Source organism: Platalea leucorodia (genome assembly GCF_965183815.1).
Source record: "Platalea leucorodia genome assembly, chromosome: 3".
Taxonomy (NCBI): domain Eukaryota; kingdom Metazoa; phylum Chordata; class Aves; order Pelecaniformes; family Threskiornithidae; genus Platalea; species Platalea leucorodia.
Genome location: NC_138825.1, coordinates 21098396 through 21125924, shown reverse-complemented (window position 1 = coordinate 21125924; position 27529 = coordinate 21098396). Strand labels below are relative to the sequence as shown.

Sequence of the window (27529 nt, the reverse complement as noted above, 5' to 3'; positions counted from 1 at the left end):
AGCCTCAGCTGAACCATTTTGATTTACCAGTGCATCAGAAAACTCCTCCATGTTCTGGAGAGCTGCTGCTGGTTCGGTGTTCTGCCTGGTTAGTGTGCTGAGACGGCTTCACAAAAGGTCAAACGAGTGCTAGAGGTGGTGAAATGGAGGGATTGAGAGCGCCCAGGAGCGGTGAGAAGAATGATGGGAACAAAAGAGCCAGCAGTTAGATTGGCTTAGGCTGCACCTTGTAATTTCCCTGACCTGCTTGTAAGAACCTCCTGTCTGCCCCATTCAATGCTCTGTAATGTATGTGCCATACAATATTTACCTAAAAACTAGATATGTCTGAATTTGTTTCTGAATTGTTCTCGTTCATACGGGTGGTACAGAAAGTGTGGAACCAAAGATTGTAGATGATGTTCTCCCTAAAGGCCTGTAACACTCTGGTAGCCTCTCAAATGGATTAACCAGAACTGAACACATGATACAAGGTGAAGATTTATAAAACTGTGTTGTAATTCTTAACGGTCTTGAAGTGCTGATGTTGGGGCAAGGGTCTGAGAAGGGATCAGCATGCTGAAAGGCGTATGTGACTGCAATAGTAACTGTTTGGTGTGCAGTAGCTCCAAAGCAATACGTTCTGAAGGCGCCTCCAGAATACATCCTGGTGGCCAACCCTTGAAACGCCTACAAATACTGAAACACCTACTGGATATGATTTCACTGGGGGTGAGAATGGGCTGTTTTGATTTCACGATCAGAGAAGAGTGTTGTTCTTCCTCATTCTTTTGACTTCTGTATTAAGCTTTCTTCTTTTCTGATTCTCCATTCCTTTTTTCTTTTTCATTTGTTTTAAACTTACTCTTTCTCTTTAGGTCTTTAAGATGTGTTCCTCTTATCTTCCTCTATATAGTCGATCATAGTGACTTTTTGGGTGGTGTGGGGGAAGAGGACTGTTACAGAGTTGCATCTTTACTTTCTTCTGCTTGTAGGTGTAACAGAGGATTTCGTTCTCAAATCTGAGCTTCAGTAGAGGGAGATTCTGCATTGTCACACTTGCGAAGAGTACGTGTGTAGGTGTCACAGAAGCATTAATAATAAATGCGTGACCAACTTCCTTATCCAATAATAGTACAAGAAATTTTTTTTTCCTGGGTATCGAAAAGAGCATTTGGGCTTTAGCAAATGAGAAGTTCCTTCAGCTCAGACTCTGTGTTGGAGTATCTACCCAGACTGCTGCAATTAATTTACTTTCCTGTAATGCAAATTGCGTACTGCTTGACGTTATTTTATTTGGCCGATGACTGCCTACCAGTCTACAACTCATAATGATTTGTCATCAATATCTGTTTGGTTTTTTTTAAAATGATTCTTTATCTTGTAAGATAAAAACCATTCTCCAGCTGCATCTGTTGTTGTCAGTTTCTCTGTGCTTATATGAATCTTTGTCAGAACTCTCTGCAGTTTCCCTCACACCAGTAGTCCCGTAAGTTTCTATCATGGCCACATCCTCCCCCTAATTTCTGTTTGCTGTAACAAACAGTAGCTGCTTTAAAGGTGGATGTAATGCTGTGTAATGCTCCTCTACCTCGGCTCAAGACTCTAAAGCAAAAATAACTTTAAGGAATGCCGGACTGTGGAGTTGCTCATGTTTGCAGTTTCTCGTTTGTTCGCTTTAGTGGTATTTGCGTCTCTGTGTTTTCCTTTGACAGGCTGTGGGAGTTGTACACTTTTCACAATAAGCAGCCCAAACAGTTCCAGTTAGGAGGAATGCATGTAAAGAACTAAACCTGATGTAATCTTCCTCCATTCTCTGTACGTTTGAGGTAAGGTCTTTGCTCATTGCTGTTTACTCCTGCTACTGCCGTAGGGCCTAAGCGTCCTGCTGATGAACCAGAAGCATCATGTGTTTAGTACTGTTATAGCACAGAGGAAAAAAAATTAATGAATTGGGAATTTAAGCCAGTTAACACCTGCAGGAAGACATATACGCAAGAGTGATGTCTCCACGGTAGGAACTTCGAACTACCCTGTCAGCTTCATTAAAGGAAGACCTGGAAGGCACTAAGGAGGCAACAGGGTGCCTTCCTGGATGCCTGAAGACACCTGTTTTAAGAATATCAGACAGTCTGGATAAAGTATGAAACTACTTCTTTAACAAGTGCTAGAGGCTGGAATTACTGGCTAACTAGAGGTTAGGGCTGGCATTTTTACAGCAAATGGGGGATAGAAGAAATGCAATTTTTTATTAACTAAAAGTGAAATACAGTATCTGTTGGTAGCTGTAATAAAGTGTTATGACAGTGAGACATAATACAGTTGCCTTTTTATCTACCATCCTATAAAAGTTGTTATGTTTTACTAGAAATTCAACAGAGTCTTATTTGTATGTTTGTGAAATCCCTGTAGTCCTCCAAAAGAAATACAGGTTGCTACTAACGCTTTTGCCGTCTCAAGAAAAGTAGCGTGGAGCTGTTGGTGAGGATTTCTTCCCCCCAGAAGGGGGAGAACTCTCAGCCAGCATGTTTGGTGTGGAAGAAGAAAACAAGAAAAGACAAGCCTTACTTACAGAACAGTTTAGGCACCTGTTGCTTTAAAACAGATTACTTTTTTAATTTAACTGCTATTGCTGCTTATGGCAAAAGAGCACGAGAACTGCACCAAATACTCTTTGGGCAAAGGACTGCTTGAGCAGACCGGGATAATTGGGTAGAAGCAGCTGAAAGATGTGAAAGGAATCCTTATCTGTGATCACAAGTCTGTCTGTTAAGACTTCTCTTCAACAACCCAAACAAGAGAACAGAGATGGTGTAGAAGTGATGAAAAAAGTAAGATTGGAACTTGGGAGTGAAGTGATAGATGAAAACTGAGATTGAATGGAAAAATCTCAAATAGCTGATGAAGAATTTAAGTTGCTTGTTACGATCTTACTGATGGGATCAGTTGCTACAGCTTGACCTGAGGCTTGCTCTGATCTGTCTGACCAAGTTTGGAACACAGGTTCAGGGAAAAAGTACCCCCGCTACATGCATCCTCAGTGCATTCCTTCCGTTAGGCACGTAGTTGTGCTGCGCAGGGCGGTAGCTGGGGCAGTGGAACAGTTTGATTGTGTTTCTTTTAAGTCAGCCCTACTGCAGTGCAGTGAGTGCGGGCAAGATTGGCTGAGAAATCTTTTAGGAAGCTCACAGGTGGTGCCACTCCGGAGTTAGTTGCTGCCTGGCTGTGCCCTAAGTTTGGCATTACAACAGCGAACTGCTGTTTGCTGGGCTGAAGCCTGTAACACTCTGTGCCCACCTGTGCTTCGGAGCCCAGGTGAGCCCCCTCGCTCCCCGCTGCCCAGTTTTTGGTCGGTGCTGAACGCCAACGCGTCCAAGCGCTGCGGGCAGGGAGAGCCCGGCACTGCCGGCGGCGGGGGGCAGCGGGTGCTAATGCCCTTGTCCGGGGCCGCCGGCGAGGGGGCAAAGCTTTCGGGGCCGCCTGCTTGTTCCCCCTCAGCGGTGGCGGCCGGGGAGGGCCCCAGCGGCGGCCCGGGTCGCGGCCCGCCGCTCCCCGCCCCCGCGGCAGGAACTACATCTCCCAGCGGGCTGCGGACGGAGGGGCACGGCCGTGCCCCTCTCCCGGCGTGCCGGTGGGCGGCCCCGGCGGCCAGCGCGGTGAAGCCAAGCGAGCGCGGTCCCGCTCCCGGTCCCCGCTCCGGCCGCGGCAGGTAACAGCGCCGGGCGGGCGGTTCGCGGGGCGGGGTGCGAGGGGAAGCCCGCGGCCTTGCTCCCCCGCCTCAGGGGCGAGGCGCTAAACCCCTCAGCGGCGGGATCGTGCCTTACCGCAGCCGCCCGGCAAGACAACAGCAGTGCTTAATGCCGCGTTCGCGGAGCGGCGGCCGGGCGGGGAGGGCAGCGCCTCACCTCGCTTCGCCTCACCGGGCGACGTGCTGCTCTCCCGCCGGGGCAGGGGGCGGCCGTTACCCGGCGGCCGTTACCCGGCGGCGGCGGCGCCCCCGCGCGGCGGCCGAAGCTGAGGGCAGTCCCGCGCTGCTGAGGCGGCGGCCCGAGGAGTGCCTGTGAAGTTCCCTGCCCGGGGGGGTGAAATGGTGCCTCTGCCCCGGTGGGCCCGGCGGGACACGGCCGAGGGAAGAGGGAGCGAAGCGAGAGTGCTGCCTGAACTTTCCATCCTGTGAATTAAATGCCTTTTACAGGTTATTCTGTGTGCGGCATCTCCTGCCGAAGCCTGCAGATATTGAACACCGAGAGGGGGAACGGGGACTGTTTAAAGCGGGCTCTGCGCCTATGTGCCTTAAATACCATTATTTTAAAGAGCGTGTGCCCCTCTGCCAGCATCAAAATGTTACTAACAATGGGTGTTATTAGAGCCTGAATAATAGCAGTGGGCTGGGTGGGGATTTTTGGGTTGATTTTGGGAACAGCAAGGCCCTAATCGGCTTTTCTGTGGGGAGAGTAGACGTGACGTTCCCCAACAGCTTGCTTGAGCCAGGGTTGTTTGTCAAGCTTAAGGTTGCTGATAAGCTGCCCTTAACTGCTGCCAATATCTGTGGAAACAACAATTTTACTTAGTGTTCGTTGGGAATCTGGCCAGGTTTCCTGGTTTAGCTAGAATAAGTGGCTTTAACTATTGGCATATAAACGGTTTAGTCTGGTTTTGGTTTGGTTTTTTTACTCACCTCTAAATGGGGATATGAAATTGGGCTTGTTTTTGCTTATAGGTCATTTGCCAAACCTGAATGAGTTTGAGTGAGTACCATATATATAGTTCCCTTTGCTGAACAAGCATTTTAGGGATGAGAAGAAACCTTTTAAGTTTAATGACCAGATTTTGTTGCATAACTGAGCAGTCTGCAAAGACTAAGCAAATGACGCACTCGCTCCTCAAGTTTGGCTCAGTTTGTCAGAATTCAGTTGTGATTTTGAATTTGCCCTGCAGTTAAAACATATCATAATCCAGTATGTTGCTTAGTTTTCCAATTCTATTGAATTAGGCTACTTTCTCTTCCCTTATTTTGATAGCATTGTTTTATCTAAAATAAGAAAACTTGCCTAGTTATTGTAGGTGAACCTACGAGATAGGATCAGTCTTAGAAGCCGCTGTCTCAAATTTACTTACACAGCCACAGATGCGGGGGCTAATATTTTAATTGGCACTATTCTTTTGAGATGCTGTGCATCTCCTCTGAAACGGATATTACTCCTGTCTGAAGTAAGCGAAAACTGAGACTTGAGTGCACAAATTGCTAATTCTTACTGAAAATCAATGGGAGATAGGCACCAAAAGCAATTAGGCAGCTTTGAAAAATCAATCCACAGTTGAAGTTCTCCAAGGACAAGGATTAGATCTTTGTCAGAGCTGAAGTCTTTGTGGGGAAGGTCCTGGCACAGCATCAAGTTTGTGACTCTTCATTCTACATCTTTTCCAGTCTGAATTCATATATAAAAACTGGCGTGCGATTTGCTTAGACTCCGTTTGTTTGTTATTTCTTCTGAATTCTGGGTTGGTTTTTTTTTTTCATAGGGGTAATCATGATGTTGAAGTAAACAATTCAAAATAGAGCACAGTTGGTAATAACCGGTGCAGCCTGAATCCACATGCAATTTGTCTGTATGATTTGCCCCAAATAGGTTTTGGATTATTAGGCATTTCAAAAGGCCTCTTTTTCCCCTCTCTTGATCTACTATACTTCTTGTATTTGGTCATTCCATAGGGTAATACCATATTTTCGGCCTGTTTGTTTGTCTAGGATTTCAGCAAATCTTTCAGATTTACCTAGTATTTTTAGACATAGAACTGCAATGTTTTAGTATGGTAAGCACTGTGAAACAAGTTCAGGCTTCTTAGTAGAATATACATGGCCAATTTGTTCTAAGTAATTACAGCAGGTAAATAAAAAGGTTTGGGGTAATAACTCCTGAACGGTAATAGTCCCAGAAATTCTTGCTTCTTCAGTAATAGTTTGTCAAGTAATTTGTTGGTGGAGAAGTAGCAAAGCAGGGATGGGGGTGCTAGGTGAAGTACAGCTTATAGCTCTAGGCAAAATGAATTGATTATCTTACATACTCCTATGCACATTTCTTGTATTATAGCTGGAGTATTCCAATTTTGTGACGAGCAGAGGTAAAACCTTACACTTTGTGGTAGAGTGTCCACTGCTTTGTTGAGTCTGCAAGGGTATTTTCTTCATGCAATGCACAATCCCAGAACAAGGCCAGTCTTCTTTAATGTGCAAGTTCCAAACATGGCAAATAGATCTCTAATTACTGTGTAAGTCCCTAAAGAAAAGTCACTTGGAAAGTAGAGCGTCTTGCTTCTCTCTGAAGAGCTTTGGTCTGCTTGTAATTAATGCTGAAAATACTTTTTTCCCTTCTGAATACTACTACTGAAAAAGTTATGGATTCTTCCTCCGAACACATTATTTTTAATTAAAAGCATCATTGTGTGTGTAAATGGGTATTTACGTAAATAGTAAAGCGTAAAAACCTACTTCTAAAATGGCATTTGCTTTAATATCTTGGTCATGCTAGACACAGCAGGATGGCTAACGCAATGATTTGAATATACCCTGGATTTTATGGTGTTTTTTTTTAAAGTGGCATTATCAGCTTTGATATATATTTAAGCATATTGTTATTAAGTGCTTTCTGATTGTCAGGGCTGGGAATATGTTTGTGGGAATCGTGGTAGCCATGCTTTGTTAGTTGCTTTTTTCACTAGTGTATGATGCTGACTTCTAATGCATTTGCCAGAATGAGGAAATTTATCTGTGATCACGTTTATGGAGGGGTCCTGCTGGGGTAAAGAACAGGAGCTGTTTTCTAGGTTTCTTCTCTGAAAAGTGAGCTGTTCTCCAGCATCCCTCCAACTTTTTTTTTTTTTTTTTTTTTTTTTTGAAATGTCTCTGTTGAACATGATAAGGTATAATCCACAAGACAAGTAAAGGCTCAGCAAACTTGTTTTTTTTCACTCTTTCTCTACTTCAAGCAGTTCTCATATTTCTTGCACCCGGCAGTAGATTTTTTTTTTTTTCTTTTTTCTTTTGAGCTCTGCAGTGAAGACACATTAGCTATTGCTCTACCAGTTTGTTCTGTATGCCCTGGCTGCCCACCACATCTGTACCCTGGGTATGCTTTGCCGTCTCATAGAGGATGAGTCTTTCTCTCAGGTTAAATGGCTATGTATTACAAATCAAAAATAAAGCTCCATTGAAGGGCCGAGTCCTCTTGGCTGCTTCATCGTGAGTGTTAATTGCTCTAATCTGGTGGGTACAGGTAGTGCACTTTTCTAGATGAAGCCCTTAAATCCAAAGAGAACTTAAATATTTAGTTGTTATTAAGAGAGAGATGAAGTAGCAAGAATTGTTCTTGTTACATGTTTACTCTGGCACATCCTTTTGGTGTTGCAGTTATTTGACAGAAAATGATGACTACCATCTGTTCCCCTCCTCTCTCATCATTCAAAGTTCCTTTTCTCTTTGAGAACGAAGTCTTCAGAGAGAGATAACAAGTTTCTATCTATCTCTTCCTGTTTCCATAGTCACAATTTATAAAAAAAAAAAAGTATTTTTTTTCTGTTTACACTCTCATACACGTTTTCGTTCATGCTGCCCTTACTACTTGGAGTCATGATCCTAATGTAAATTTACAGTGTGTACCTCATCTTACTGTCTTGCAGATTGCCAGAAATTTCCTCTGGCAGTCTCTATATTCATCATTTCCATCTCCACACCTTCTTTTAACTGGAAGATTGTCATGTACTTTGTTCTTACATACTTTGGAGTGCAAGATTTCCAACTGTTTGTACTCTTCCCCCCCCCCCCCCCCCCCCCCCAAGACACCACGTACACATCAATTCTGCATATGTTAATAATTAAAGGGTTTAGTAACACAGTTTTCTAACAGTCCTAATACAAAAAGCTTGTAAAGCTGCTAGTTAAAGAAGATCTTTCCCTCTCTGATTTCATGGAAGAATCTTAAGAGAATTAGAGTAATGGAAAATCCCCCAGTAAACAGGAGGACACATGCTGTGCCGTACCACCAAGCAGTATGGGATGAATCTGAGTCTTATCTAGGGATCAGACCGGGCAAAATACTGGCAACAATACCATGGCAGGGGAGGAAGGCAACCTTTTACTCTTTAGTACTGGAGGATTTGGCGAAGCTAAAAATAGAGCCTGAATTTCCCTTAAGGCCTGGGGAACAATTACCTCGATCTCATTTCCTTATCTGCAATATCTAACTCTTTTTGGTTCATCTGCACTTTTTTCCACCCCCTCCGTAAAATGCAGATACTGGCAAAGGATGAGGAGGTTAACCTCATTATTGCTAGAAACTGGTGGAAGGCAAAACAGAACAATGCGCTATTCATAATTTCTTTTCAGAAATTAGAAATTAAATGTTGAAGTAAAGCTCGAGATATTTGTTGGAGTCTATCTGATTGGACTGTGTTGTTTAGTTGGCTGGAGAGTGGCTAAGAACTGTTTTAAAAACTTTTTACTGGCATGATATCCTTCCCTTTAATGTGTGATTTGAGAGCGCTCTGTCTAGGAGACCCAGCTTTCAGCTGTATTCACCCCCAAGTTGTATGCCAGGCTTCTGTCGCTTCTTTGCATGTGTGCAAAAAAACTGTTGTTGTTGGAATTTGAGGGTCATTAAATAGGGTGAAGGCTGGATAGGATAAATAGGATAAAATCTTTGCATCGTCTAATCTTAATGTTGTAGCTATCATGCATTATTATGAAAGTTTAAACAGTTCTTTCACCCTTAATTATTGTGACTGAACAGTGCTGATTTAAGAATCCTTTAGCAGCTTTTCTGTCTCTAGGGTCCTAAACAGAAATTATTGCGGTTGGAGAGTAGATCTCCTTTCCCCTGAACCGTGCACACAGTCATTAGGTCACAATAACGGGCATCACACAGATCCTAGGTTGAATTCTGCCAGTTTGCATTTATGCAGCCTGCAGGCTTTTTGTAGGCTCTTTGAAGGAAGTGGGTTTGTTCAAGCATAATAGAAGCAAAATAAGGAAAATTGAGATAAACAAGACATGTTTTTAAGCAGCACATAAGAATGTGCTGGGCACTGATTTGAAAGAGCAAGTAATGTTGCTTAAATATGTGTTCTTGTAAATTGAGTGTCTTCCTCTTAAAAATGTGGCATGCAGTATTTTAAATTATGATTGTGAGATGAGCTTTGACCGGCCAGTGGTTGCATAAATATACTGCCTCTGGGCGAGGCAAAGTGGATAACAGTGAACTTAGTCCCACACTGCTTTTCTTTTACGCTTAGCTAGGCTTGGGTCTTGGTGCCTGTCGGATTTCAGTGTAGTACTGAAGAGGTGATACCACTTGACTGTCATAGTATCGTGGGAAAAATCAGGTGGGAATATCTTGTATAAGGTGCTCAACTACTCCCCTGGAATGAAGCGCATCAGGGACTAGCTGCCGTAAGTAGAAGTTCTGGGTGATGCATACGGGTACCCCCAGAGCCTTAAACCGGCTCTCTGTTGATCGTTGCTTTGCCCCTCAGACAACAGTAGGAACAGCTGCAGGGGAGCAGTGCCTCACTGCCGCAGGCTGGGGTCTTCCTCAGTGGTGACGGAGGCGTACCCCCGACCCTGTCCTGGGAGAGGCCTAGCCATCCCCCTGGGAGAGAGAGTGTGGGGAGGTGACCCCTTTCCTTGGTTGTAGTCTTCTAATTACATTCCTGCTGTACTGGCTAATCCCTGATTGCGAACACTCTAGAAAACGCTTGTGGAACAGAATGATATCATCTCTTCCTGCTGTTTTGGAGATAGCATTGTGTGCCACCTCCCTATGGCAATAAAAAATGTAAATGCTAAATTTCTTATCGAGACAAGCCAGAAGCTCCATTGGATTTGTATTTCCTGTCTTTGATTTGCTTCCCTGCCTAGGACACTTTATTTCATCTGATGCCTACCTCTCCTCCTTTCCTACAGTGTTAATGTATCATTTTATGCTCACCTGGGAGATGTTATCAGTTGTATGCAAAGCAATTCCTGTGTTGCTAAGCTATTTTGAAGCTTGTCATAATGCTCCATAAACTACATAAATAGGAAGCTTTTCTTATACAAATGTCTTCACTTCATGGTTTTCTGTCTGTTTCTGGCATTACATAATGACAAAAATGTGATGCCTGGAGATGGTAGGACGTAGACGGAGGGTGAAGCTTCTGGGACTGTGCCATCTCTTCGTCCCTTTGAGGCTGTCAATGCTAGGGGACCCTGTTACAGGTGCCATGAGTTTTTGAAGTCCTTCAGTGCGCTGTTTTTCCTTCAGATCTGCTGGGAAGAGTAACCTGCAATTGCTGCTCTTCAGGCAAACCGATCTGTAAACAAAGATACTGTGGCAGAGGGGTGCCTTTTCAGTAGAACCTAATGGGGGAGTTTATGTAACAGAACAAAAATATACGGAAACATCACTTCTAAATTGAGCTGTTATTTCTCCTGCAGAGTAATTATTAATCAATAAACCTTGTATCCGACAGCATCAGAGTGTGCTAAGTGCTCTGAGCTACCTTGCAGTCTGCTAGTAAACCAACCTTGGGGAGAAAATGTTATTAACTCTAAACCACGATCACCTCTGGCACGTGTCTGAAAGCAGCGTGGCCTCTTAGAGCTTTTGCTTCACCCATGCGCTAGCTGTTTTGCACTGATGGGCTTTAATAGCACCACTCAGAGTTGTGGGTCTTGTGCGTCATTCAAGCCATAGTAGCTGGGTTGTGTAGTGTTTGGGCCAAAATGGGTTTTCAGATGTTAGGTTGAAAGTCTTTCCAGTTGCTTATTTCTCCAATAACATGTTTCAGATGGATTCTGATCCTGCAATGCAAAGGTGAATGATGACTAGTAGAACAAGATGGGGATTTTACCATTAAGCTATTATTTCATAGATGACCTTTCTAAAAAACATATAGCACTCTTCTCTGGGGCATCTGTTACTGGATACTGATGAAGACAGGGCATGAGACAGGATATAGCTTTGATGTAAATAATAATTGCTCGGTTTCTGTGAAGCTATTCGCTCTGCTGTTAATGCATGAACAGAGGACAGTGCAAATCAAAATGCAAACAATGCTGAAAAACAAGAGTGTTTTCAACAAGGAGCAGTAAGATACTCTAAGACAAGGTTTTGGGGTTTTCTTGCAAACAACATATTTCTTGAGGTGCACTTGGCCTTCTTCAAGAGGAGCTAGTTTTTGGGCTATTTACTGCATTCATCACACTTCAACATTTTTCTTTCAAAACATGTTTTTAAAGTAGCAAAACAAAAACATTCTTCCTTGGACTCTTTAGGATAAAAGTACTAAGGTATTTAATTGCTGTCTACAAACAATATCCACCCTGGGGGACAGCAAGGCTTGGAGCTTAAGTACTTGACCATGGAATAAATGGAAATATTTCCTTCTAAGGTCTTGCTTTTGGTCGCATAAAAAGAGGGAGAAGGCAAACCAAAACATGAACTCCCTTTGAAGTAGTCATTTTTAAAGGCAACACGCCAGCATGGCTGCATCAAGAGACTTCAGGGAATAAAAACACCAGCACTTTGTTGTTTACATCTCTGAAAACTGCAAGTATAGAAAAGTTTTATTGTACCTCTTTCTCCTTCCGCATTTGTGGTGCTGTATTGCTGTATCATGGAAGAAGTGTGAGGGGCTAATAACTTCCATCTCACAACAGCTCAGTAGTGATTAGCAGAGGAAATTTCGGTGCAGATGCGTCACGACTGCGGCTGCTTTATGCTGTTCAAATAACGCACGGGAGTTACAGAGAAATAGCTTGAATAGCAAACTTGGGAAATCATTGAGCGCGTTTGCTCTAAGTGGTCTCCTCTCAGCGCAGGCTGGAGAGGTTGGTCGGAGCGTGCTGTGTTCCAGTAACTCATCACTAGCAAAACAATCCGTCTGAGTGTGCTGTGAACTGGTGCAAGTTAAAATACTGCTGACGCACTTCGCCCTTTTTCTTCCTCCTGTGCGCTCAGAAAAAAATGTAGCATAGTTGGAGCTCTAGGCCCCAGTGTTCATTGTAATTAGGAATTTTACAGGCACTTTCAAGGGAACTGAGAGAGACTGAATACGGAGAGGAACTTGGGATCTCTATTAGCAAAAAATAATCCAACCAGTATCAGAGGCAGCTTTTTCCAAGTCAAAATGACGTCTCATGCAAATCAGTTTGTCACTGGCCCCAATTCTCTGCAACAGAAGACAGAACTTTTGTGAAACCTGAAATTGATTTTGGCACTTATTGCTGGATTGTAAACAAACTCATCCTAAAGTCTGTTGGGAATTAATTGCAAAAATGGGTATCTTTTCACATAGCAAGTTCTTTGTACGGACACTCCCGGGCGAATGCAAAATACACGTTTGCACACAATCCCTTCCATGTCTTCTGCTGCAAGAATTCCGATTTCTCAAGTCTCCTTGAGAGCAGGTGAGGGAAGCAGAAGTATTTTTGTAGCTCTGGGTACTTCAGTGACTTGGGTCATACAAGTTTCTTGCTAGAGACTGAGCTGGGATTCTGGTCCTGGGTGAAGCAGTTCTGTGTTAGGTGCTGTGCCTCTGTCACCGTCGGCAGAGGCCACGGGGCTGATACAGCATAAGCCAGGAGAAAGAGTCCTCTGTTTTTCTAGGTACCCCAGCCATCCTGCCTGAACAACGGGGCTGGCACTGACAGCAGCTCTCTTCTCTTGGCACGGCTGTTTGTTGTGGGGCTTTGTAAACATATTGAAGTTGGCCAGGAGTTTGATCTTTTCCTGTGTGGTGTTCACATAGTTATGCTGGTGAACCTTTGTAGTCTAGACATGGCCTGAGTTGTGCTGTGATTTCAGGGAAGTTGCTGTTCTTCTCCATGAAGACTTAGTAATAGAAATGCTATTAAATACCGCGGTAGGTATTATTTCTATGTAAAGTGCTTTGAGGTTTCTAAAAGCCCCTCCAGTTCTGCTGTGCAGTAAAATTTAATTGTGCTCCAGAGGCTTGTAGACTGCATTGGTTTATGTGTTGAGGCAAGCTGAAATTGGACAAACTTTTTAATTTTGGGGTAAGTTATGGCCTGAATATGCTGGTGGTGGGAAAAGATTGTTGTCTTGTGCTCTAGAGAACATGGTGAAGAAAAACTAGCACCTCCTCAAACAACAGAAATTATGGAAGGACAAGTGAAACAAATAAACAGATCAAGTTCTTTCAGTGCCTATCATTTCCATTTCTCCAGCCTCTGAGGATTAAGGAATTTCAGGTCACTTTTCAAGGCTGTAGCACTTGCATATGTAAGCAATACATTTTTGTAGCTCGCTGTCCTATCTGCATAGTGCCTGACTGGGTGCTTATTTTGACAGTTTTCTTTATTTATTTATTTATTGTCAGCCATTAGAAAATCAAGAGGTTGACTAAAATGTGCCCTGTCACATAAAGGCACTTACAAGACAGGTCCATTTTACTCCTGTTATAATCATGTGAACTCCCATTAACTTGTGCTACAATTCCTGTTTTGATCCAGGAGTAAATTTGGTCCATTCTGTTGACTCTTTGAGCAATTTCAGGGCATCAAATTACTCTGCAGCAGCAAAACCAACAAAATCTTCCATCTCTGGAGAGAATGAAGACTGTTCTGTGTCATAAACAATACTTGCCCAACAGAAGTTTTGAAATATTTCGTGTCTTATCAATTCCCCAGCAAATGAGTGTTTGAAACACGACATTCCTTAAAATCATGCATTTGTTCCCCAAACCAGCTTACAAACATTTCTCAAAGCGATGCTTGAAAACATTAATTATTAAAGAGTCTGAGTAACTCTTTTTTCTACTTGCAGCATGAAACAGTTCAAATATATTCAAAATGTTGTTGTTTTTTTTTTTTTTTGTTAAGGTGTTCTGTTTGACTAAAGCACAACAGCCCTGCAGTCGGGTTGTGTAGCTATGCTGTGAAATCAGGTTGTTCTTCACTTTGACAGAATTTTGTCACGTGGGGAGGGGTGGTTTAGAGCCAGGAGAGCATGCATGTGGTCTTCTGTTTTCTCTTTAAAACAGTTCAGAGGAAGAAAGAAAGGGAAGGTCCTTCTACCCTTTGCACTGCTGTTCACAGGTTGTGTAAAGATATCCCTGCCCCACTCCCCCAGGCTGACTGGGAAGTACAAGATGGCTGCCCTCATGCTCTTCACTTTTTATTCCCTATATATGTCTTGGGTTTTTTTCCTTCCAAATCTATAGTAATAGATATGCGAGCCTTGCTGAACAGATGCTCTGCTTTGGAATTTGTGGGAAATCTAGAGCTTCAGAGGAAGAGAAAGCATTACACTTGAATTATATCCACAGTCACCTCCTTCACTGTTGAAGTACAGCAGCAATCAGCGGCCACTGAGGAAGCCAATATGTGGTGTGTTTAATCAGAGGACTATTTAATTACCAAGCCATGTGATCCCTTGACTTGCTTTAAGTTCTGTTTCTACTAAATGTCTTTTATGTAAAACACTTAATTTCTCCCCGTTTAAATTGCGTGGGTTAAAACATCCTATTTCTGAAATTTTACAGAAGTGTTGATGTCAGTGAGTGACAGAAAATCACATAGATCAAATCCTATCTTTAAAAGCGAGTAAACCTCTATAGTCTTTACAAAGTACGTCGCCATGTCTCTGAAGTATCTTGTTGGGCTTACCTCCGTTCTGTTCTTCTCTTGCAGGCATTATGCTGCTTGAAGTATTCCTGGTTCTGGGGGCAGTCATCATCTACTTCTTACTTTACAAGAAGAAAGAAGAGACATTACCCTTCAAAGAGGGATGGTGGGGCAAGGGACAAAAGCCTGACACTGAAGAAGATACAACTATTTGGCCCTTTAAGGTGGAAACTACAGAAGAAGAGCTGAGTGTAAGCAAATCTCTATACTGGGGAGAGAGAAGTAAGAAATGGCCAAATAAATGCAGAACTTGTTTGGAAGCAATTTTTAAATTGAACCAATAGTTACATTTATGAGAATGAAAAATGATGTCCAGGACTTGGGGGAAGGAATTTTTCAGTACTTTAGAAGATAGGCAGGGATAGGCAGATTTCACATCCTGCTATACAATTTTTTTTCTCAGCCAGCTGTTGCAAGATTGCTAGTAAATAAACCTCCTCTGTAAAGCCTAATAAACGTAAAAATCACATTACAGATTACGCAACTCTGTCTTCCTGTTTGTGCACCTTCCTCAGTTTGATTGTGTAGACCAGAATAAGAATAATGTCTTTTTTTTCCTCTTTCAAAACCAATTATGAATATCTCATTTTCTTGACTGCTTTGTTTGCAGCTGTGTTGAGTACTAATTCTTCTGTAATTAACGATCTACTTTGGTCAACACTAATACCACAGTGGTAATTACAGTAAACACATACGTTGCAGAATTTGTTAGATAGCAAGATTTTGATTGCGTGTGTTTAAGTCAGGGATTGCACAATTTCATAGATCTGTGTGTAGCAGTGGTTCAAACAGTACTCATGGGATTGCTCATATTATTCATTTATAATGGATTCCTGTTTTCTCAGTAAGGCCTGGGTTTTTTAACACTTTGTTTGCCCTCCATAGTAATACCAACGGACATTGATCTCCAATATGTTTTCCTCTTACGCTGCAGACACAAGGCTAGATAATTTCTAACTTACAGATGTTTTTGAACCATGCAATTCTGTATTATGACAGCTATTGCAATGTAATCCATTGGTAGAAAACTCTGTTTCTAAATATGCTCTTACATAAACTAGGAGTTAAAGTTATGCTAGCATACGTTACTAGAACATTTTTCAAAAGGTGTCGAGCATGGACAAAAAGCATGTGTGTAAACACATAGTTAAACTTCATTTAAAAATCCATGCTTTCTATACACTTGTTAAATGCCAAAACCGGTGAGCTTACATACTAGCATCTTGCCTGGACTGAGACTGCCTGTTCAGTGTGAGGCATGAGCCAGTGCATACACCTAACTCATCTCTGTCAGAATGAGAGCTACCTCTGTCGCTGTATTAGAAAATGCTGTTCAGGTTTAAAACCCGCAGAGGTTTGAGCAGGATTAGATTTCTAGACCTGCCCTTCCACCCTCAGCTGTTCTGTGGTTCTGTTTGCAGTTAGAAGGGGCTCTTGGCTGTCCTTCCCTGCTGAGTGATTTTGGACTGATTTTGCAGTATCGTCAGCATCCCCTGTAACCTTGAAGTGCAGTGGGAAGGTCACTTTAATAGCTATTCTAGACTGGGAAATGTTCACTCCAGTCTAGTTTCACCAACTTTGTGGCCATACAAAATCCCTTAGAGTGTGTCCCAGTGAAGACACCCAGTCCATTGGTTTGGGAAGGAGAGCAAAAGGTTTGGGCCAGATCCATGCATTGATTGCGAGGCTGGGCTCGCAGGTAACCCGGGGAGCAAAGTACCGTGGAAAGGGAACGAGACTTACGCTGTGAAGCCGCAGTGCTGTCAGAAGAGTGTATTGTCCTCTGTGGTTATCAGCCTGGCAAACAGGTTAGCCAGCCCTGCAAAACAAAGACAGAGAGGGTGTTGAGAACAGCTGTAAATGGAAGAGGAAGGAGGCCATCTGGAGGAGGAAAAGAATTGGAACAGCTGATGGAGCATCAGCAAAATGCACAGGTGTCATTAGAGATGTTATTTTCATTGTTCTCATTTCACTTGAGAATAACTAGAAACCAGGCTTGTAATGTCTCTTCTTTCTTTTTCCTGGTAGGACTTATTCAGGAGACTTGACCAGGCTCGATTCACTGAGCCACTGGAGAACAGTTGCTTCCATTATGGGACTAACTCGGTGTATCTCAGGAAGGTTGTCTCCTACTGGAAGAACCAGTTCAATTGGAAGAAACAAGTTGAAGTCCTCAACAAGTACCCACAATTCAAAACTAAGATTCAAGGTGTGTGGCTTTTTCTCTTAAAAAAATAAACAAACAGTAATACATAATCTTGTCTACAAGGGATCTCGGTGGTAAGAATGCTATGGTTGTGTCGCGTGGGCCTTCCCTCCCGGGCTGCCATGGCGTGGATCATTGGCATTGCTGCTGAAACTCCTTCATTGTAACTGAAGCCTTTAGGACAAGGAATGACAAATGGAATTCCTTTGTGCATGGATGGGTTGTCAGCTGGTGTTAACAGGAGCCAAGCACAGGCATTTGGAAACAGAACTGGATCTTAAGATGTACACATGTTCCCTGACTTGCATGCAGTCACGCAGAAATGCCCACAGATGCGCCTCTTGCTCCATGTAGTTCCCCAGCTGCTGCTGTCAGGGTGATGCCACCAGTCCGGCAGCCCTCCCCAGCTGGGCGTGCTGGCTGCTCAGGTCGTCCCTGCTTGGCAGGGCAGGTGCGCTCTGCTGCACCATTTCAAGCATTCATAGGTCTAGAAGCGCAGAATGCCTTTCCCTTGGGGTTGATGGGCTGCCAGGTGTGAGGGAATGGTTTATCTTTTCATTCGAAGCACAGACACCTTTTGAAAGAGGCCATTCGGCTAAGGTCTGCTGGTGCTGGAGCCTGGTCAAGCTGGATGTTTTAAATGCATGAATTAGGTTTGCACTTGGGTCATTTGGGGGTACAGCTGTAGATTTAGAGCACAGCAGGGAATTGTCTCTCATGATGGCAAAATTCAAGCTTGAGATTATGCTATTACATTTTTACTTGCCCCCATAATGGTACATTATTTCAAATGGGGCAGTTCACCATAATATTTAAAATGGATTTGGGACAATAAATGGTTGTTATATAGTGGTTAGGACATAAAGATTTTATTTAAGTGTATAAAACACGGTTAGTGCTGAAAAAGATAAAAGCAAAAAGTCTTCCCTTAGAAAAAAAAGATGTATCATCTGAGATAAGAAAGGGGAAAGAAGCTAAGGACAACGTGCTATGTATAGCAATAGGAAGAGAAATTTCAACATTAGGAATGATGACAGAGAGGAGCCATGAAAAGACAAGGTCAAACATGCTGTATATCAGATTCCTAGCTTCTGTCATCACTTGAAAGTTTTTCAAAGAATACAGAAATCCACAGAATTGTCAAGGATGGGGAAATCTCAGTCAGTGAAATGGGGTGGGATTGCTGGGGAGCTGGCGCTGGTGCGACCAAAATGTGCTTAAATACATAGAGAAGTGAGGCATTTAGGCTCTGCTAAGAGCAAGTTACTGTTTCCTGGAAAGCAAAGCCCTGAATGGGTTTGAGGAAAAGCAGTTCACTTGGAGCAACTAGTGCAACCTTGTGCAAAGCCTACTGCTTACATATTGTAAGGATCACAAAGGAAACAGGACTGCAATTTTTACCTTTTTACTTAACAATGAGGAGACTGGCACTAGAAGAGTTTCTTGTTTTGGCTTACTCACTTAAAGAGATACTGAAAGCTTTAGACAAACGGTAGGAAAGAACTACTAAAATTGAACACTTTAACTCTCTTTAAGCAAATCCTTGATTCACCATGATTGGTTTCTCAGCAGTTAAGATGCGTGACTTGATTACAGGAGGCCTCCACAGACACAGAATACTTACTGAAGGTTTTTAAAATTCCTTTTGCTTTAGCATTAGGATCAATGGCTGGAGACAGAAGCCAGACATGTGCAAATGGAAAGTAAGGCATGCACAAAACAAGGAAAGTGATTAACACCCCCAAACAAACAGCTGCCAGTTACGATGGATTCCCTATCTCTTGATGCCTTCAAGTTGCAATTGTGTGCCTTTCAGGAAGAAAAATCTGTGGCTGGCTGAAGCCTATCTAGTGCCATATAGGGACATTGGGGTAAAATTTAAGGGCACTTGGACTAAATGATGTAATCAGCTCTTCTGCCTTTAATCTGCGTGAGTCACTGTGTTACCATTAGTAGATTGCTTCACTTCTATGTCTTAATTTGCCAATTTATTTTAAAACAGAAATATGCCGACCTCATTTGGCTGCTGTGCTGCTTAATTGCCCATTATAAAGTACTTTAAGGTCCTTGGATAAATGGATCCAGAGAAGTGCAGTGTGTTTGCATGCTCACCAAAAAAAGACTTCAGAAAAGATTTATTCATAATCTGTTCTGTGATTAGTTTGTGTCATGGTAAATTTCGTCATGTTAATTAATTATTTTATTTTTACAGGCATTGATATCCATTTTGTTCACGTAAAGCCTCCTCGTTTGCCTGAAGGCCAGTCTGCAAAGCCATTATTAATGGTTCATGGTTGGCCTGGCTCATTTTACGAGTTTTACAAAATCATCCCTCTCCTGACGGATCCTGCCAGCCACGGCCTCAGCGATGAACACATTTTTGAAGTCATTTGCCCATCTATCCCTGGCTATGGTTTCTCAGAAGCACCCCACAAAAAAGGTATGATGTACGAGCAGAAACTGAACTGACACAAGCCTGGTCTCATTGTGAGATAGCCCCTATTAGCAGAACAGTAACTCCTGGCTCTTCTTGTTTTCCCAGTGTAGAAACAAAGATCCTCTGTGTCATGTGGGAAGGGGGAGATGAGTGTGACTTCAGGTGACACCACTGATTAGTTTCAGGAGCAATGTATAGCTAATTTACAAAGGACTATAAAAAGTTACAAAGTGACAACTCATGAATTGTAATTGGGTCAATGAATTGTGTGGGGGTGAGCAGGAAGAGTAAACTTAATTTGTTACTCTTCCTTTTGGGTGTTTCGAATCTATATTCAACAGCATTACACAGGTAGGTGAGAAGCAACAGTTGAAACAAATCAATTCATGTATCTACACAGTAGATTGCAGCCAATTACCTGCTTGTTCAGCTTGTGCTCTGAATTATACAAACACAAGCTGCAACAAATTGGAGAGAGGTAGTATTTAAAGTGATACTGAGTTTAGTATTCAATTATGCGTGCAGGTGAATGATGTGGGGAAGGTTGGTTTTGCTTTTCTCTGCTTCCCTGGTTGTGATTTATGTGGTCAGCATTTAGCGACGTGGAGAAGTGCATTACTAGTGGAAACGTAAAGTTTCCAACGATCATTAAGGTGAGACTGTGCTCACAGTAGACCAAATGGAAACACTGCCTGGGCAATGCTCAGCGCCTCTGGTAGGGCTCAGCTGGAGTATGACTACAGTTTAAAGAGTATGGCAGCCCCTCAGTTGGGCAAGTGTGTGGGCAACTGCTGGGGTTAGGAGAACGCTAGTCTGCAACGAAGGCTGGATTTTCTCCTCATAGTTTCTCTAGACCTTCCCTGGATGATGTGACAAGGGTTTCCGTATAGTCTGTCAGACAGGCAAGGAAAAACGGGACTTGTAGCTTTTTAGGAACTTGAACGTTGCCTTTATGGGGAGAATAAATGCTGCCCAGCCACAAGTGTAGCTGGAATTAATGCAACAGTGTTCTTTTCTTTTTTAATGCAGACTTTAATTCTGTAAGTGCCGCTTCTATTTTTTATGAATTGATGCTCAGACTGGGATTCAACGAATTCTACGCACAAGGTGGTGACTGGGGCTGGCTCGTCTGCACCAATCTGGCCCAGATAGCTCCCAAGTGAGTACCCCTTTGCTACAGTGCTGCATGATTGGCATGCAAAGCTGTTTTCTTCTTTAAATAGTTATTTCTTGTGCACTTGAGAGTTCCCGTCCAAGTCCTCATATGAGCACTGTGTAGTATCATAGAATCGTTAAAGTTGGAAAAGACCCTTAAGATCATCGAGTCCAACCGTTAACCTATCACTGCCAAGTCCACCGCTAAACCATGTCCTCAAATATTTCCACGTTTCTCTCTACAGTGCTCGGTGTTAAGCGGTGATCCAGAATTACATACCTTAGTTTATACTATATACCTGTTCTTTCAAACAGTTGTGCAGTAGTTTTGTAATGGGCCCACTGGGGTCTGGAGTGGGATAAGTACCTGTAACAACAGGAGGATTTGTGGCTTAGTGTCCAGGAGTGCGTGCTGACTACCGACAGTTGCCGCTTTGACTTGTCATTTTTGTGTGAAAAGCCACACTACAAAGTACAGCTAAGGTCACGATGTAATTAGTAGGTCAGAATTTAAGTATGTCCATTTTTGTTAATAACTTTTTAAATACAACAACTTTGAATCGTGTTTTATTTTTGTTAATTTGTGGGGGCTTTTTCTGTTTTTATTTTTAGCCATATGAAAGGTCTCCATTTAAATCTAGCCTCAGTTACAAACATGGGATTCATTCACCTCCTCTCCATTCTGCTGGGCCGCTATCTTCCAGGGCTCTTCGGTTTCCAGGATGAAGATGTTAGGCGGATGTTTCCCTTCTTGGAAAAAGGGCTCTACAGGATGTTGCTGGAGTCTGGCTACGCTCACATACAGGCTACAAAGCCTGATACTGTTGGTAAAACAAACAAACCAACCAACCCTTTTGAGTTCAGAATACTTAGTCTGATCATTTTAGTTGTACTTTCATAGAAACAAAACATACTGCTTAAAATATGCAGAAAACCAGTTTTTTTCAGGGAAATTGAAGTAGGAATGTTAGAGGTTTTAAAAGGTGGGCTCCTTTTCTGTATCCAAGTCAGAAAAGGTTACATATGGGTACATAGTATTACACTCATTTTTGCATGCCGAAGATGTAAATCTGCATATCACAACTGAGCATGCTCTAAGTGCCATTGACCTCGTTTCCAGTTTTCACAAATAAAATAGTTTATTTAATACTTTTCCACTCCTGCTATCGCTGGGGACTGTAATTCTATTTCAAATGTAGCTATGCTGAGAGCAAAAGATAGTTTCTTCACAGAGAATGGATCACATTCAAATGATGTAAACTACAAGAAGCTTTTAGCTGTCTCAGCACGCAATGTAGCTTATTTATAGGGATAAGTAATACCTGAAAAGTAAAATCAAGTTTAGTTCTCACTCATTGTTCTGAATCACTTGCAGGCTTTCAAGGAAAAAAAAAAGCGTACCTGTGAATGTTCTTTCTAGATGAGGTAGTCAACCAGATTGCTTAACTACTTTAAGTATCTGAGTATGAAGCGTTTCTATTTTAAAAACATCTTTTGCAACTGAATTGGACAACTGAGTCAAGAATACTGAATATATTTTAGTTTAGTGCAGCAGCAATTCACTCATGGATTTTATTAAAAACATAGCTAAGGAAACTATTTCTTAATGGTTTTCCATAAGCTTACCTACAGAAGCAGGTATATTCTTAAAATGTGGAGGCAAAATGATAATTTTTATGGATTTTCAATAATTTTGCTTCCTTTGAGTTGTGCTTTCTAAAAATTACTAGTCTCTCATTCCTTTTTGTGCTTGAAGAAAACATGGGGAAGCTGGTAGCTGAAAGATGCCTAGTCGTGCTCCTTCTGCTGTGGTTTTCTGGCTGATTCTTGTCCCGACCAGTAACGCGTGGTCTATCAGAGCAGACTGTGCAGACTGGGAACCAGCAGCAAGCTTATGTTTTGGGAGCTGGAGCAGGAGCACTCCTGCAACTTTGAGGACAAAGAAGAGAGGAGCGTGGCAGGTGGCAGGTTCCCACAGGGAGAAAGACTTCTCTGAAGAAGGGAGCGTAAGGTAGCTGGGAGAAGCACAGCCACGGAGGCTACCACAGTCTTCCTGAGACTTCTGGTGGTACGGGGCTACCTTGCAAGCTGGCCTAAGCAAGGAAGTTGTCTCTGTCTCTTGATATATACTGTGCTTGCTAATAATATACTCTTGATTGCTTCAGAGCTGGCTTGTGATCAAAGTGGCTTACGTGGATTTGATTTTACACTTATTCTTTGGGAAACTTGCATGGAGCATGGGTTCACTTTCAACTGACTGAAATAGGCAGCACCTATTAGGATCAATGTCAATTTTTCCTATACGTAAACCGATGTATTCTTTGTTCACAGTGAGTATATGAGAACAGGCTATTGCTTGTCTAATTCTGCGGATCTGGAAAGCATGCTCCATATAACTTGTTCAAGCAGTTGGTATTTCAGTTATCAGTGTTAGGTGTTTGATAACTGAAACTCAACTATCACGTTTAAATAGCGATTACTGATGAAATTGTGCTAGCTGTAGTGTTAGGCATCTTTTAGGAAGGTTGGGTTGCATGGGTGGAACTTCAAATATATTGCTGTTCCTCAGGAAAAGCTTTTTCTAAGGTTTTTCTGAGCAGCTGGGACAGTTTATGGTCCCTGTATTTCACAGCACTAGGATGTATTAGCAAAATTCCAGGTGCAGGCATGTTTTTTTCTGTCCAGGCGAAACAAACTATACAAAGTATATTAAGCCTTGTTCTACATGAAGGCAGTTGGCTATTGCTAATTCAGAAGACGGACCTTTTAGTAAACCCTTGCTCTTCCTTAATGACTTTATAATAATCCTTAAAATGTTTTTTGCCACTTGATAATGGTGCAAATTCTCCTGGTCGTGTGTAGGCATGTGGGGTTTGGCCCTGTAATGCTGTTTAATAAATGGCAACTTCCAGATTAATGGAAGCAAACCCTACTTGGCACATAGAGCTTAATCTCATTAGCTTACAAGAGAAAAAAAAAAAAAGCCAGCAGAAATCCAACACTATTACATCAGTTCAAAAAACATACAGTGTGAGCTAATGCGGAGCCTGTTGGTTTGCAGATACTATCAGTTTATGATTCAACAAGAAATGGCTCCAACTTGTTCTGCTATTCTATTTATTTATTTAAGAACACAGCTGCTGGAACAGCTTTGTAAAGTTATCTACGCTGTATTATAATGGACCAGTGCTATCACAGTCTGAGTTCAGTAGTCAGATATCGCAATTTTAGTTAAATTTTCTTCCTCCTTTTCAGGCTGTGGTTTGAATGACTCTCCTGTAGGACTGGCCGCATACATCTTGGAGAAGTTTTCTACGTGGACTGATTTGGAATTCCATAATTTAGAGGATGGAGGACTAGAGAGGTAAGCGTTTCCTCTTACACCATTTTGGATGAGGTGACTAAGCCCAGAGTCACAGCTAAAGAAGCCTGCCCGAATTGATCGCCTCACATCTCATAGGGAGCCTGTAGTGACCACAAACGGTGCAGCGCTGTACTACAGCATGCAAAGAATCAAACAGGCCATGAAGGCTGATGTATTCCCTTCCCACTTTGATCTCCTAGAAAAGAGATACACCCCTTAACTTCTGCGTATTAAAAACTGACTTAAGTGCAAGATTCTCATTAGGACGAAAAGTTTAACCTACGTTAGGATGCGAGGAAACAGAACTCATGATTCATTTTAATGCTAATACTCAACTCTCTGCATTTGCTTTAAACTGATGAGTATTGCTTCATCTACCTACCATTTGCTAATAAAGGATCGTTCTTGGTGTGCGGCAGAAATCTGAGATGAAGCCCCCTTTGCAAATTGCTGAGATACCTGGCAGGAGTGGAGCAAAGGGGCACGTTATGAAAAGGTCCAGCAACAATGGATTTGAATAGAATGTTTGCACTGCATACAGCTAATAATTTGATACAAAACATGCACTGTTGACAGCACGTGTTGGTGTGATGGCTCTACTGAAGGCTCATAGTAGCATTTCAAGTTATGAATAATAAATGGCACAAGCTGTTCCATGGGCTTTTCTGCTCCTACCCTCCCAGTCTATGGACAGTATAGAATGCTGTGCTGGAGCATAAGGTGCTTGTTGGAGTCTGCCCTCCATGTAGTAGACTTCCCAGTTTGTGTCTGAAAGCTTTTAACATGCTGACAGACAGAGGGGGAGTAACACACTTCACCTCCGAACTCTTTACCAAGTTAACTATTTTTTCCTGTAACTTTTTTTCTTACAACCAAACCAAACCCTGCTAAAGTAATGCAAAATGGTATTCAGTTCTAACTAAGCAATCTCTGGGCTTACCTATTCAGGAAGTTTAACCTGGATGATCTGCTCACCAATATCATGATCTACTGGGTGTCAGGCTGTATAGTCTCCTCAATGCGTTTCTACAAAGAAAATTTGCAGAAGGGGATAGGCACACAGAAACATGAAAGGTAAGTGGGGTTTTTTCTTTAAATATTTTGCCCTGACCTTAATTTTATGGTTGCAGACAGGTTGCTTACATCCTATAGCTGCTGCAGGTTTCTGAATGTTGAGGAAGAGCAATGCTGTATCACAGTGTTCCTCCACAGGAGAGGTCTGTTAGTTGATGTACTGTGTTGTGCTTGGAAAACACGGTCATTCGGTAAGAATCCTGAGCCATCCATAAGGACGTCTAACTGGAGGCACTGCTTGAGGACCTCCCATTCACAGTGTATCCAACTAGGGAAAAGCACGTGCAAGTACTTCCAGATTTTACTTTAGTTACCAAATGAGCCTGTGGCTGAGTCATGCAGTCAGTTTTATTTATAGTTTATTTGTTTTGTAGTTCTGGTACTTTTCTGGATACAGTTTGCCTATTTCTGCAAAAGATTTAAGTCCTACCTTTGGAAGCAACTTCAGTATACTGACAAACTGCATAATTTGAAAGTCATTAAGACTGATGTTCCTGCTGTGCAGACACTTAAGACAGCAGCCTGGTTGCACATACTTGTGTCAGCTTGAGTGTTAGTGAAGGCTTAAACCTGCCCTGCGGTACTCGCAACCAGAGCTCACTGCTGTGGTATTTATTTAGCTGTGAAATGATGCTCCCAGGAAGCTGACTCAGTTCTTGAAGCTGTTGTGGCTACACTGTGGGCAGTGTCCTGCTCCAGTTCTGCCTACATGAGATGAGCTATACGAGCCTCTGTGTGCCTAGAGGAAGGAGTCTCAAAGACCTATGTAAAATTAGGCACCCTGTTTTCAGGCTTCCAGTGGTTACATGCCCAACAATTTTTGTATCTGAATTTTAAAGTCTGTCACTTCTGACAATGCAGTTTATATGTATGGGATATTTCAACCTAGAAAATGTTGCTGTGGTTATAACAAGCACAGATTGTTCCACTTTGCAAGGTAGTCTTCCCCACAAATCCAGTTCCTTCCCTACACTTGCTAATGTGCAAAGCATTCCGTAGAGAGCATTTGTGCCAGTTAAAAGCAAGAGCTACTTTACAGGGTAAAGTCTCGTGTTCAGAAATGTTTTCTCTGAACTAGTCTAGATTTACTCTCTATTATTCCTGCCCTCTCCTCCCCATTTGCAGCAGTTCAAGATAATTCTGCCCCTGCCTCCTCTCCAGTTGTCTTGCCAGGCTTAACATGTTCTAGCCATAATCTTCACTGTAAATCTCTGTCCTGCCCTTCTCAAATCGTGTGCTTTCCCCTCAATACATGACTCTTGAGCCCTGAATGTGGCGTGAGGAAACTTGATACCCACCACCTCCTAGGGCTCTCTTCTCAATTTCCATACTTCTAACTCTCATGCCCTGTACCCCTTGCAAAATTGCCTTAATATCAACGTATGCAAAAATTTTTAAAAATATTTTCCCAGGAATGGCAGTGTTGTCTAGTCTTCAGATTTAGGATCTGGAAGTCAAATTTTAATTGCCTAACACTAGTGTGCCCAACTGTTTAAGAACAACATTTCCTTGGGACTTTCCATTTCTTGCCGAGTTAAGTGTTTGAAAGATTAAAATTATTCTCTCTCCTCTCGCAGGCTCACAGTACAAGTACCTACTGGCATTGCCTCCTTCCCTAATGAAGTCATGCACACACCCCGGGCTTGGGCCCAGAAGAAATACACCAACATAGTTTCCTTCCATTTCATGCCTCGAGGTGGCCACTTTGCAGCTTTGGAGGAACCTGAACTTCTAGCTGAAGATATTCTGCAATTTGTTGGGAAAGTAGAGAAAGAGCAGCTTTGGAAAAAGAAAGGAGAATAACTCTCCTGACAAACAGCAGGGTAATAGCTTATAGCTTAGCACATGTACAGGCCTTACTAAGTCTACTGTAATCCATGTAATTAGATCTTATTCTTGACCAGATGCGAGAGACGACAGCAGGAAAAATGCAGTATATCTCACTAAGATACTGCCGTGGGGTACCGATTTTTGGTTGGGTCTTTTTTGTTCAGCTAGGCTAAGAAAGTAGCATGAAGATTACTTGGTTATCTTCTCCCCAAGCACAGACTTCTAAAATCTGTTCTGTAGTATTCCTGACCCTTGCTTTGAAATTGAAAAATAGACCTTACAACTAGTAACAGTTTTTAATTGTTATGAAAGGCTTTTTTTCACAGCAGCAGTAAAACTTGAGCTGGTGTAGGTGTGAGGTTCCTCACATAAAGAATGGGGAACAGCCTAGCAAGGCCTAACTGGCATGAGCGCATCAGTTAATCAGCATCGATGATCTACAGTACCTTTAAACTAGCCAGCTGGCTACTGCTGGCTGCCTGTCCCTTCCAGCCTGGGCTGTTAAGCAGCGTCCTGGCTGCGAGGAAGCTCAGCTCCCCTGCGCCAGGCTCCTGGGACAGCAACATACGAGGAGCAGCTGAAACACACAGGCGCCTGTAGCTCGGACCAGAAGGAGGGGAATTACAGCCCGGGCTACCTCTGCGCTGAATTTGTACGCTTAACTAAAATCATAGCCCGGGGTAGGCCCAAGACACTGTGGCTTTGCACTGCTTCTGCAGGGTATTGTAAATACCTCTTACTAAATAATAAAAATTTGATTAATTCAAAATTAAAAGAAATTTGCATTAAAATTTTGAATAA

The 27529-nt window shown here is 42.5% G+C and overlaps 2 protein-coding genes across 5 annotated transcripts in view; one reads left to right on the top strand and one right to left on the bottom strand.

The window, feature by feature from the left end:
* The first annotated feature begins 389 nt into the window (after nucleotides 1–389).
* On the top strand, nucleotides 390–27529 carry EPHX1 (epoxide hydrolase 1). Of its 4 annotated transcripts, XM_082307622.1 has the most exons (10): nucleotides 390–473; nucleotides 1695–1808; nucleotides 14669–14853; nucleotides 16691–16871; nucleotides 19081–19308; nucleotides 20335–20464; nucleotides 21073–21287; nucleotides 23716–23824; nucleotides 24773–24898; nucleotides 26476–27528. In XM_082307622.1, exons 3-10 carry the CDS (start codon nucleotides 14674–14676, stop codon nucleotides 26699–26701), a joined length of 1395 nt encoding a protein of 464 aa, XP_082163748.1. In that variant the 5' UTR covers nucleotides 390–473; nucleotides 1695–1808; nucleotides 14669–14673; the 3' UTR covers nucleotides 26702–27528. The 4 variants fall into 4 exon arrangements, with proteins under 4 accessions (XP_082163748.1, XP_082163747.1, XP_082163746.1 ...); XM_082307621.1 differs by lacking the exons at nucleotides 390–473; nucleotides 1695–1808 and adding an exon at nucleotides 3590–3688; XM_082307620.1 differs by lacking the exons at nucleotides 390–473; nucleotides 1695–1808 and adding an exon at nucleotides 4003–4174 and having other exon boundaries at nucleotides 26476–27529.
* Nucleotides 16413–27529, bottom strand: part of TMEM63A (transmembrane protein 63A) — a 55741-nt gene continuing 44624 nt past the window's right edge. The window contains exon 26 of the transcript XR_014227746.1: nucleotides 16413–16481. The gene's annotated coding sequence lies outside the window, so the exon portion shown is untranslated. The remainder of the gene's footprint in view (nucleotides 16482–27529) is intronic.